Source organism: Schistocerca cancellata, chromosome 5, assembly GCF_023864275.1.
Source record: "Schistocerca cancellata isolate TAMUIC-IGC-003103 chromosome 5, iqSchCanc2.1, whole genome shotgun sequence".
Classification (NCBI taxonomy): domain Eukaryota; kingdom Metazoa; phylum Arthropoda; class Insecta; order Orthoptera; family Acrididae; genus Schistocerca; species Schistocerca cancellata.
The window spans coordinates 719,754,261-719,767,329 of record NC_064630.1 but is presented as its reverse complement, the minus strand read 5'-3'; the positions used below and the strand labels follow the sequence as shown (position 1 = coordinate 719,767,329).

The 13,069-nt window shown below is 43.8% G+C and overlaps 1 protein-coding gene across 1 annotated transcript in view; it reads right to left on the bottom strand.

Moving 5' to 3' along the window:
- The window catches only part of LOC126188776 (uncharacterized), a 232,815-nt gene that overhangs the window by 56,995 nt on the left and 162,751 nt on the right, over window positions 1-13,069 (bottom strand). The window contains exon 5 of the mRNA XM_049930387.1: window positions 5,024-5,081. Within this exon, the coding sequence (XP_049786344.1) occupies window positions 5,024-5,081 (58 nt within the window). The remainder of the gene's footprint in view (window positions 1-5,023; window positions 5,082-13,069) is intronic.

Sequence of the window (13,069 nt, the reverse complement as noted above, 5' to 3'; positions counted from 1 at the left end):
TATTTGTAACTGAACGTTTCTAAAACTGAAGACACTCGTCCGTGCTCTGCACTGCCGTCGAGCTCTGGCAACGTCGTTCTCTGTTCATTGGCTGACTGTGTTTTGTGACGTCAGATGCGCAGAACGAACCTAAACTCGGCCGCCGTCATAAATGACGCGCACTGTAGTCACATATCAAGATTAGGAACAGGCAGACACAGCACAGCACTCGGAGAAATTGACTAATGATAGCAGTGAGAGCAACAGTTCACTGCAAACATTACCAAATAGAAAACAAAACACTCGCGCGCAGTTGACCTGTTTATAACATGCCTCATCACATGCAGTCAACCTGTTTGCTGAGGTAAAGCTAAACCTGCTAGCATGCAGTTCGACAAACAGTAAACCTTTTCGCGCGGAATCGGTACCAACCCACAAGTCAAACGCAATGTAGGCACCATTCCGCTACGAGAGACAATGTTTGAGGGGCAGGTGAACTCCAACAGGGGCTGCCAAACTCACGAATTCGGTGCAGCAGTCCGAGTGGTGATATGACGTGTAGCCCGGCAGTCTGCAAAACGGTCTTCCAAGAACAGTCTTCCGTGTTAAGTCTTCAGTTTTAAATTTTTGGCGAGTAGTCGTCGATGTTCATTTTTCAGTCTTGAGCGATTCAGTCAACAGTGAAAAGTCGGTTTTCTTCGACGCAATCCTCTGGCAGAGTCCGTCTGGAGTTAGCAACAGCCATTGGGGAATACTCCATTACCGGCAACAGCCCGCGAGGACTGGAACCACAACAGCCAGCCGTAGGAGCAAGGCCACGTCTGCGAACATTGACTCTAGCCAGGTGTGTACCACTGGAAGTGACTACCATTTCGGGAACTCATTCCTCAGTCTGTATCAGTCAAATCTGTAATCGAAGTTGGATGTTCAGCTGTGTGTGAGCTACAATTTAAGTTTTCTTGTACGAGGTGCATTCAAGTTCTAAGGCCTCCGATTTTTTTTTTCTAATTAACTACTCACCCGAAATCGATGAAACTGGCGTTACGTCTCGACGTAATCGCCATGCAGACGTACACATTTTTCACAGCGCTGACGCCATGATTCCATGGTAGCGGCGAAGGCTTCTTTAGGAGTCTGTTTTGACCACTGGAAAATCGCTGAGGCAATAGCAGCACGGCTGGTGAATGTGCGGCCATGGAGAGTGTATTTCATTGTTGGAAAAAGCCAAAAGTCACTAGGAGCCAGGTCAGGTGAGTAGGGAGCATGAGGAATCACTTCAAAGTTGTTATCACGAAGAAACTGTTGTGTAACGTTAGCTCCATGTGCGGGTGCGTTGTCTTGGTGAAACAGCACACGCGCAGCCCTTCCCGGACGTTTTTGTTGCAGTGCAGGAAGGAATTAGTTCTTCAAAACATTTTCGTAGGATGAACCTGTTACCGTAGGGCCCTTTGGAACGCAATGGGTAAGGATTACGCCCTCGCTGTCCCAGAACATGGACACCATCATTTTTTAAGCACTGGCGGTTACCCGAAATTTTTTTGGTGGCGGTGACTCTGTGTGCTTCCATTAAGCTGACTGGCTCTTTGTTTCTGGATTGAAAAATGGCATCCACGTCTCATCCATTGTCACAACCGACGAAAAGAAAGTCCCATTCATGCTGTCGTTGCGCGTCAACATTGCTTGGCAACATGCCACACGGGCAGCCATGTGGTCGTCCGTCAGCATTCATGGCACCCACCTGGATGACACCTACCGCATTTTCAGGTCGCCATGCAGGATTGTGTGCACAGATCCCACAGAAATGCCAATTCTGGAGGCGATCTGTTCAACAGTCATTCGGCGATCCCCCAAAACAATGCTCTCCACTTTCTCGATCATGTCGTCAGACCGGCTTGTGCGAGCCCGAGGTTGTTTCGGTTTGTGGTCACACGATGTTCTGCCTTCATTAAACTGTCGCACCCACGAACGCACTTTCGACACATCCATAACTCCATCACCACATATGTCCTTCAACTTTCGATGAATTTCATTTGGTTTCACACCACGCAAATTCAGAAAACGAACGATTGCACGCTGTTCAAGTAAGGAAAACGTTGCCATTTTAAGTATTTAAAACAGTTCTCATTCTCGCCGCTGGCGGTAAAATGTCATCTGCCGTACGGTACTGCCATTTCAGGGACGTATTGACAATAAATGCGGCCTCATTTTAAAACAATGGGCATGTTTCTATCTCTTTCCAGTCCGGAGAAAAAAAAAATCGGAGGCCTTAGAACTTGAATGCGCCTCGTACCTTGTTCCTTGTACCCATTTTGTGTAATGATATGGAATTCTTACACAGTCGTTCGAATCCAACAACATCCATAATCCGATCGATAGTGTGGTCGTTGCATCACAACGTCCAGCAGGTTCGATAAATTTACATTTGCCTAATTTTTTTTTTAAATTCTCAATTAAGAATCCGCGGGAACAACCTCGCAAGATCAGCGATAGCCAGACTTGTGTAACAGCTTGTCCGAGGCGTTACAGCCGACATTCAAAGTGGCACACGTTTCCTTAATCGAAATCCACTGCTGAGCAGGGATGAAAAAGTCGAGACGGTGATCATTATGAGGTTTGGCAGCTGAGTAGACATCACTATTTTTCTGTTATAATAATAGAAGAGAAAGCCATCAGCAGTGTTTAGCTTTTGTACTGCACTTCATCATCTTCCCTTCTCTCTGTGTAAAAAAAAAACTATTCTGCTGTGACATAGACCATTGTCTTCCTAGTACGCCAGAATGACTGCTCAGTGCTGCGAATCGAATTTGTAGTTATAACATGAAGGATGTTATGGATTTATCATGCCTCTGAATTATTTTCAAGGTTTAAATACATCAGTTTTTACTTTTTGATAGGGTACGTAGTGATCTTCGTTCTTCCCTACGGGAAATAAAATTTAATCACAGATTCTCATTCTACACTTTATTAATTTTGGTCATACTGACTACGTTTGGGAACGGAGATTGTGTGGAATAATTATTTTTTTTTCTATATCTGTATCTACATATTCACGATTACTCTGCTATTCACAATTAAGTGTCTGACAGAGGGTTCATCGAACCCCTTTAAGCTACTTCTCTACCGTTCCATTCTCAAAAAGTGCGAGGGAGAAACGAACACTTAAAACTTTCTGTGCGAGCTCTGATTTCTCTTATTGTATTATGATGATCATTTCTCGCTATATAGTTGAGCGCTAATAAAACATTTTCTAACTCTGAGGAGAAAGTTGGTGATTGATATTTCATGGGAAGGTCCTGCCGCAGCAAGAAACGCCTTTGTTTCAATGACTGCCACCCCAATTCGTGTTTCATATCCGCAATAACACAAAACGAGCTGCCCTTCTTTGAACTTTTTCGACGTCTTCCGTCTTGTCTGATTCGGATCTCACATTGCAGAGCAATACTCCAGAAGAGGGAGGACAAGCGTAGTGTAAGCGGTCTCTTCAGAAGATCCGTTACATTTTCTAAGTGTTCTGTCAATAAACCGCAGTCTTTCGTTTGCGTTCCCCACAACATTATCTATGTGACCGTTTCAATTGACATTATTCGTCATTGTAAAATTTAAGGGTTAGTTGAGTTTACAGTCCTTAGATCTGTGTGCTTTAACGTGTAACTGAAATTTAGCACATTCCTTTTAGTAATAGGAAACTGAGATGATACTTAATAGGTACGCAGTTTAATTATAAGTCACCTGTAACAACGGTGTCAAGAGCCTTCTGGAAACCTAAAAATATGGAATCAATTTGACGTGCCCTGTCGATAGCTGTCATTACTTCGTGAGAATAAAGAGATAGTTGTAGAAAAATATTTTCTGAATTTATTTGTCAATCAATAATTTTCTTCGAGGTGATTTACAATGTTTCAGCACAGTATGTATTCCAAAATCCTACTGCCCATTCGAGTAACTACTGCAACTTCCCAGTCTTTGGGTACGGATTTTTCTACGACCGAGTGGTTGTGTATGATTGCTACAAAAAATGGTTCAAATGGCTCTGAGCACTATGGGACTTAACATATGAGGTCATCAGTCCCCTAGAACTTAGAACTACTTAAACCTAACTAACCTAAGGACATCACAAACATCCATGCCAGAGGCAGGATTCGAACCTGCGACCGTAGCGGTCACGCGGTTCCAGACTGAAGCGCCTATAACCGCACTGTCACACCGGCCGGCTATGACTGCTACGTATGGAGCTATTGTATCAGCATACTCTGAAAGGAACATGACTGGTATACATTCTGGATCGGAAGCCTTGCCGTTCTTGAGCTCTTTAAGCTGCTTCACTACACGGACGGTACGTACTTCTAAGCTGCTCGTGTTGCCAGTTGTTTCGGATTCTAATTCTCGAATATTAACTTCGTCATCTTTTGTGAAGGAATTTCGGAAAACCGCGTTTAGTATCTCTGCTTTAGTGACACTGTAATCAATAATACTACCAGTGTTATAGCGTTGTGAAGGTGTAGCTTACATCATGCCACTGGCGTACTTTACATACGGTCAGAATCTCTTTTGGTTTTCTGCCAGATTTCGAGACACAGTTTCGTTGTGGAAGCTATTTATTTGTTTCTGACCAACCACTGCTACCTCCTCTCTCCAAATACCCGAACAGCCACTCCAGTACCGAAAAGCAAATAAACATTCTTTGTTAATTTATTTTAAGACAATTAACTTTTTAGGAACAGTTTTCTCTGTGCATGAAAACCTGAATAACGGCAGAACATGCTCGAAACGCGTTTCGATGTGTTAAATTGAATATAAAACAAAGGGCAGTGACTGGCAGCAGAAAACACAAATAAATAATTACTTATTCTCCACATCATAAGCTCTATTGTCTCACTTCTCTATTTGACTACTTTAAAATACGACCAATAGTCAGGATATCTGTGTAGTCTGGAAGAAATGGCCCGGGCTGTCTTCTATAAATCTTAACTGCAAATGAAAAGATCTCGGGAAGCTTTGTTGGCCATGTCAGGCTTATGAAACCAGTGTAATGAGCCATACTTACTCCAGTGATCAGGATTCTCTGAGATCCGCACGAGAAGCTCCATCAGACTTTCAGCCACCTGCAAAGAGAAGAAATGGTTGTTGAGTTGAGCGTGGCGGTAGAGAAAATACAGAAAGTCAATTTGTGATTGGTACTGTATAAAGTATGTCCATGTCTCTTTCTGTGGCATAAAATTCACCTTGGATGAAGCTTCGTTTTAAATACTGATTTGACCGGCCGAAGTGGCCGAGCGGTTCTAGGCGCTACAGTCTGGAACCGCGCGACCGCTACGGTCGCAGGTTCGAATCCTGCCTCGGGCATGGATGTGTGTGATGTCCTTAGGTTGGTTAGGTTTAAGTAGTTCTAAGTTCTAGGGGACTGATGACCTCAGGAGTCAAGTCCCATAGTGCTCAGAGCCATTTGAACCAAATACTGATTTGGAAAGTGACTGTTAGAAGTGGCACCAAGCTGTTGGCACCACTGAAGGAAGTAACGCAGTGCAAGATGGTACTAACTAGTGTCAGTAAGAAGCACTTTTCAAAGGTGTGGAAAATGTTCAGTAATTTGAAGCTCTTGTAATTCTTTCATAATTTAAAAGCACGATAATTACTATACTGCACTTGGTAAGTTTCCGTTACACCTGGCACAACACCATAGTAAAAATGTTAAGGAGGTAGGTTCAGTATCCTATTTTTACATCGGCCATAAATGTAATCGACCCCTTCCTATAATCTCTGTCCAGACTACATATATTTGTCTGAAAGATAACAATATTCAGATATAACATCTGCAATAATAGTGTTACTTTTAAGGGCGCTGTAATCTACATATGGTAGGTATTACTTGGACACTGACAAACCAATCATTAAGTGTTAGGTTGTGGAGCGCAATGAATTATCTATCAAGGGACCGATAGCTTCGTGATAATGGACACCAGCATTACGTACCCGTTAACCTGACAACATCCTTCAACTACATCCCATACTCTGAGGACACAAATGAGACTTGAAAGAATAGTGGATCAAGTCAGAAATTCATTACGGCGATTCAAGATCTTCGGGGATTCTTCATCAAGTCCTATCCATTTTTCCAAGGTGCAAGATGGATGTGGGTCACTACACAGATGTCGCATGTCCTCGAAGTACAAAGACGAAACAGAATCGGGGAAGAAACAGCTTCCTCATCAAGAAGGTCAAGACGCTTGATCAAGAGCGGAGAATGAAAGGCACAAGTCTGGAAGAGATATGATGACTGACAGATATGATGGATGTGTTCAGACGATACTAAATGACACGGGCTGATTTCAACTCGTGGTTAGTCGGAATTTACGAGCGAGACGCAGAAGTGGAAACCCTGACACCAGCAAAGGTAGCCGATAGGAGGAACTTGACACATGGATCGGTTACGCCGAATGGTGTCTGGTATAATTCGGATCCTTTTTTTTCACAACCATAGAGAACCACAGCCAGGCATGGTATGCAATAATAGTGGCAAGTATGCCAACTAAAGAGTAAGCTATGTACAGTGACATGCGAAGTACACTTTGGAATGAACGCTACGTTACATCCTGTTCTCTGGAACAACAGTGTCATTTCTTTGTTACTGTGTACCATTGCCATGTTAAGTGCAACAACATTTGAATGTAACTTAATTATACTGTAAGCTGTTTCATTACGTCCAGTAAAATATAATGGAAAGTAGGCAAATCGTTTAAAAAATAATACTACTGGACGATGGACACAAAAGGTTTACTGCAGCAAACTGTCAGTTTGAAAACGGGCGCACTGTAACGGGGGGCGCATTAAGCTCTGTGCCTGCTTTCTTCGGGCGGTAGTTCCTACGAGTGATGTGTTTATTAACAGACATATCACAGAGTTGTTAGCAAACGGATTATTGTTAGATTTTGATGCATGGATAATTGTATTGGCTATACTTGAAGAAGTACGTAATTGCACTATTATGATTAATCACACAAAAAAGACGATAACGAAATCGTATTTGTAAGCAGCCACGTGTCTAAACGCAAGAATTTCTTTTTTACTATTTGGAGACAATTTTTGCATTCTAATCTACAATTCTACAGGCAGTTTGTGATAGAGTACTACAATTGATGCCTTTAATCACATAGTTTAAACCGAGCGAGGTGGCGCAGTGGTTAGCACACTCGACTCGCATTTGGGACGGCTCATTTGCATTCGCAACGGCTCAAAACCGCGTCTGGCCATCCTGATTTAGATTTTCCGTGATTTCCCTTAATCGCTTCAGGCAAATGCTTTGAAAGGGCACTGCCCACTTCCTTTTCCATCCGTCCCTAATCCGATGGGACCGATGACCTCACTGTTTGGCCCCCTCCCCTAACTCAACCAACCAACATAGCTTAACATAAACGGAATTCACACTGTATTTATACTGCCATTAAGTATTGAGATTTCCCACATTACATTTTATCACATTGTCCACCTCTGGACCTGCCTGGCGATACTATTCTGATTCAAGAAATCTTTTACACTTACAAATTATGATGCTATAAGTAAAGTAGCACCTGAAGATAGGAGGTGGACTTGATATAGTAAGTCACACATTATTGTGGTGGGCCAAGTAACTTTTATTGGAGGTTGCTCTACTTCTTCTTATCAACATTGCCACCAAGTATTTGTAAGCAACGGTTGGAAAGTTGTAGCAATCGTTAGATTACTGGACGATAGAAATCCGTTCCATGGTCACGGAAGAGTTCGAGAAACGTTGTGTGAACGTCTTTACCCTTGGAAAATGTGTGGCTGCTGCGAATTATTTCCCGCATTGCCTGGACATTGTCGTCTCTGGCCGACGTCGATGGCCATCCTTCACAATTAGCGCAACCCACGTATTTGCGGCCTTGTTCAAATTGTTGGCACCATTCTACTATTTCTGAACACCAAACTGAATTTGGTGCATTTACCACCAGAATTTCATGGTGAATCTAGGTGCAATTAAGATCTGTTCTCCACGAGAATATTATATTCTGCATACTTCAGCTATGGATTATGATTCTGGTTCTCATTCCGTTTCTCAAGCAGATTGTGATCCACCTGATGACTGTACCGAAGCAGGACTGCATCTGCACGTCACTCAGAACATATACTGTGTGATCAAAAGTATCCGGACACCACAAAAAACATACCTTTTTCATATTAGATGCAGTGTGCTGCTACCTACTGCCAGGTATTTCATATCAGCGTCCTCGCACTGCGCAAGCACACTGTGATCCACCTGTTGACCGTACCGGAGCAGGACTGCACCTGCACGTCACCCACAACATACACTACGTGATCAAAAGTATCCGGACACCCAAAATAACATATATTTTTCATATTAGGTGCAGTGCGCTGCTACCTGCTGCCAGGTACTCCGCATCAGTGACCTCAGTAGTCATTAGACATGGTGAGAAAGCAGAATGGGGCGCTCCGCGGAACACACGGACATCGAACGTAGTGAGGTGATCGGGTGTCACTTGCGTCATACGTCTGTACACTAGATTACCACACTCCTAAATACTCCTAGGTCCACTGTTTGCGATTGATAGTGAAGTGGAAACGTGAAGGGATACGTACAGCACAAAATCTTACAGGCCGACCTCGTCTGTTGACTGAAAGGGACCGCTGACAGGTGAAGAGGGTCGTAATGTGTAATAGGCAGGCATCTATCCAGACCACTACACAGATATCCAAACTGCATCAGGATCCAGTACAAGTACTATGACAATTAAGCGGGAGGTGAGAAAACTTGGATTTCATGGTCGAGCGGCTGCTCATAAATCACACATCCTGCCGGTAAATGTCAAACGACGCCTTGCTTGGTGTAAGGAGGGTAAACACTGGACGATTGAACAGTAGAAAAATGTTGTTTGGAGTGACGAATCACGGAACGCAATGAGGCGATCCGCTGGCAGGGTATGGGTGTGGCGAAAGCCCGATAAACGTCATCTGCTAGCGTGTGTAGTGCCAACAGTAAAATGCGGTGGTGTTAAGGTGTGGTCATGTTTTTCATGGAGAGGGCTTACACCCCTTGTTGTTTTGCGTGGCACTATAACAGCACAGGCCTACATTGACGTTTTAAGCATCTTCTTGCTTCCCACTGTTGTAGAGCAATTCGGGGATGTCTATTGCATCTTTCAACACGATCGAGCACCTGTTCATAATGCACGGCCTGTATCGGAGTGGTTACACGACAATAACATCCCTGTAATGGGCTGGCCTGCACAGAGTCCTGACCTGAATCCTCCAGAAAACCTTTGGGATGTTTTGGAACGTCGACTTTGTGCCAGGCCTCACCGACCGACATCGATACCTCTCCTCAGTACAGCACTCCGTGTAGAATGGGCTGCCATTTCCAAAGAAATCTTCCAGCACCTGATTGAACATATTCCTGCGAGAGTGGAAGCTATCATCAAGGCTAAGGGTGGGCCTACACCATACTGAATTCCAGAATTAGCGATGGAGAGCGCCACGAACTTGTAATTCATTTTCAGCCAGGTGTCCGGATACATTTGACCACATGGAGTATACTATCTTCTGCAAGTGTTATGTGTCATGGGACGACATGCGTTAATTACTTTTTGAAGTTCCCTCGAAAAGATCCATACAATCGGAAATAGCGTTGCGCATGATCTTAGTAGTTATTCTATGGCTTATGTGTCATTTATGTATAGATTTATTTTAGCAAAAAACTTACGTAATTTGGTTGGGACGTATGAACGATTAGCGTTGCATAACATGGCCAGAGCCTCATACTATGAATAGGAGAGATTGAAGTGTCAGTTACATCATTCGCTTTTGGCAGACAAAGGCCGGTACAGTTCGTCGCCACAAGTTAGGACGCGTAGTTGAAACTAAATTTAGTTTTAGTGTGCTGTTGTTGTAAGTAACCGTAATTACTCGTCAAACATTTATACTCTGAAACCAAGCTCGCCCCGCTCGTCCTCGAAACCACTCAGAAGGTGGTAGGTACGAGCGACAACGTAGATGCTATGTTTCTTGACTTTCGCGAGGCATTCGGTACAGTTCCTCATTTCCACCTAGTGAACAAAATACGAGAATACGGAATATCGTATCAACTGTGTGACTCAACGGAGGAATTTCTAACAAACAGAGTACAGCACGTCATTCTTAGTGAAGTCTCCTGATGTAAAGGTATCTTCAGGTGTACTGAAAGGGAATGTTGAGTTTCATTACTTTTCACAATATATATAAATGGTATAGAAGACAACATCGGGAGTTCCAACAGGGTCTTCACGGGTGATGCCGTTGTGTACAGGGAAGTCTTAATTCTGCAAAACTACAGCGAAATGGGGGAAGGCCTTCGGAGGATCGACGCTTGGTACAGGTAATGGAAATTAATATTCACCATACGCAAATGTAACGTATTGCATATACACGGAAAGAAAGGCGCATTAATGCATGATACACGATTGAAGAACAATCAGTGGAAGCAGTTACTTCCATAAAATACCTAGGAGTATGCGTATGGAGCAGTTTAAAGTGGAACGACCACATAAAACAATCGCAGGAAAGGCAGATACCAGGCGGAGATTCCTTGGAAGAATCCTCAGGGAATGCAGTCCGTCAACAAAGGAGGTAGTTTAGGAAATACTTGTGTGACCAATACTTGCATATTGCTCGCCAGTCTGGGCTACGTACCACTTAAGACTCTTAGAGGAAATAGAGAAGATCTGGATAAGAGCAGACGACCATACGAGGTAACAATGTAAGCTTTGCTTTCAAGAGTGGTACTGACATCACTTAAAATTTCCGGAGAACGTACGGAGAACTTCGAATAACGAGCGTTGCAGACTGCCAGTCCAGATGATACCGCTATGTCGACGTAGTGTGGACACACGGTGCAGAAAAGTTGGATGCCTTACTGATACATCTCAAAAGTACCAATCCAAAAATACAGTTTACTACGGAGACGGAGAATAATGGCTAACTGAATTTCTTGGATGTGTCTGTTATCAAGCGACGCAACGGGACGATGGGCTATAGGATACACAAAAAAGCCACGCACACGGACAGTTACCAGCATAAAGGTTCTAACCAGCACCCCAGACGAAAAAGAGGTGCGATTTAAAGCTTGGTGGACAGGGCGCTCGGAATATGTGAACCGACTTGTTAAAAGATGAGCTTGAACATCTATCGTCGAAATTCAAGAAGAATGGTTATTCTAACAAGAAGACGGATCGAGCACCTCGCCCTATGGAGACAATCAGGATCGACAAGAATCGACGGCCGCCCAAAGGGCAAGTTCTTCTTCCGTTCATCAGTACTATTACAGACCGCACTGGGAACGTGTTAAGCAAGTATTATCTAGAAACTACCTTCACACCCACGAGGAGGATAAAAGAATTTTAAGATCGTCAAAAGATATACTACATCCTTTGGCTATACCGTGTGCACATAAAATTCGTTGTAGTTGTGTACTGGTTTATATACACTACTGGCCATTAAGATGGCGTGCTACAGACGCGAAATTTAACCGACAGGCAGAAGATGCTGTGATATGCAAATGATTATCTTTTCAGGGCATTCACACAAGGTTGGTGCCGGTGGCGACACCTACAACGTGCTGACATGAGGAAAGTTTCCAACCGATTTCTCGTACACAAACAGCAGCTGACCGTTTGCCTGGTGAGACGTTGTTGTGATGCCTCGTGTAAGGAGGAGAAATGCGTACCATCACGTTTCCGACTTTGATAAAGGTCAGATTGTAGCCTATCGTGATTGCGGTTTATCGTATCGCAACATTGCTGCTGGCGTCGCTCGGAATCCAATGACTGTTGCAGAATATGGAATCGGTGGGTTCAGGAGGGCAATACGGAACCCCGTGCTGGATCCCAACGGCCTCGTATCACTAGCAGTCGAGATGACAGGCACCTTATCCGCATGGCTCTAACGGATAGTGCAGCCACGTCTCGATCCTTGAGTCAACAGATGGGGACGTTTGCAAGACAACAACCATCTACACGAACAGTTCGACGACGTTTGGAGGAGCACGAACTATCAGCTCGAAGACCATGGGGCTTTATCACAGACAGGAGCGCCTGCGATGGTGTACTCAACGACGAACCTGGGTGCACGAATGGCAAAACGTCATTTTTTCGTATGAATCCAGGTTCTGTTTACAGCATCATGATTGTCGCATCCGTGTTTGCCGACATCGCAGTGAATGAACATTGGAAGCGTGTATTCGTCATCGTATGAGGTGTCATTGGTTACACGTCTCGGTCACCTCTTGTTCGCATTGACGGCACTTTGAACAGTGGACGTTACATTTCAGATGTGTTGCGATCCGTGTCTCTACCCTTCATTCGATCCCTGCGAAACCCGACTGCTGCCCTGGCCAGCACATTCTCAAGATCTCGCCCCAATTGAAAACGTCTGGTCAATGGTAGCCGAGCAACTGGCTCGTCACAATACACCAGTCACTACTCTTGATGAACTGTGGTATCGTGTTGAAGCTGCATGGGCAGCTGTACTTGTACACGCCATCCAAGCTCTGTATGACTCAATCCCCAAGCGTATCAAGGCCATTATTACGGCCAGAGGTGGTTGTTCTGGGTACTAATTTCTTAGGATCTATCCACCCAAATTGCGTGAAAATGTAATCACATGTCAGTTCTAGTATAATATATTTGTCCAATGAATATCCGTTTATCATCTGTATTTCTTTTTGGTGTAGCAATTTTAATGGCCAGTAGTGTTCATCCTTTTTTCTACACCGAGTGTACATAAAATTACTTGTAGTTGTGGACTGACATGAAGTGTTAACACCCGTCTGTTTCAGGACGAGAGGAATTGTCGCCTGGGACATACGGATAAATCGGCCGCAGCGCAACATATTTACCGAGAGGGTGATCATGAAATAAAATTCACCGCGACGAGTGACACATCGAAAACATCGCAGTATCATGCCATATGTATAGAAAGGCTATTGAGATTTATAAACACCGTAGTAATCTTAACAGAAAGGAGGAAGGTGTTAAATTAGATATATTTGGATGTCAACATTGCAACGTAAGAATGACGATTGATT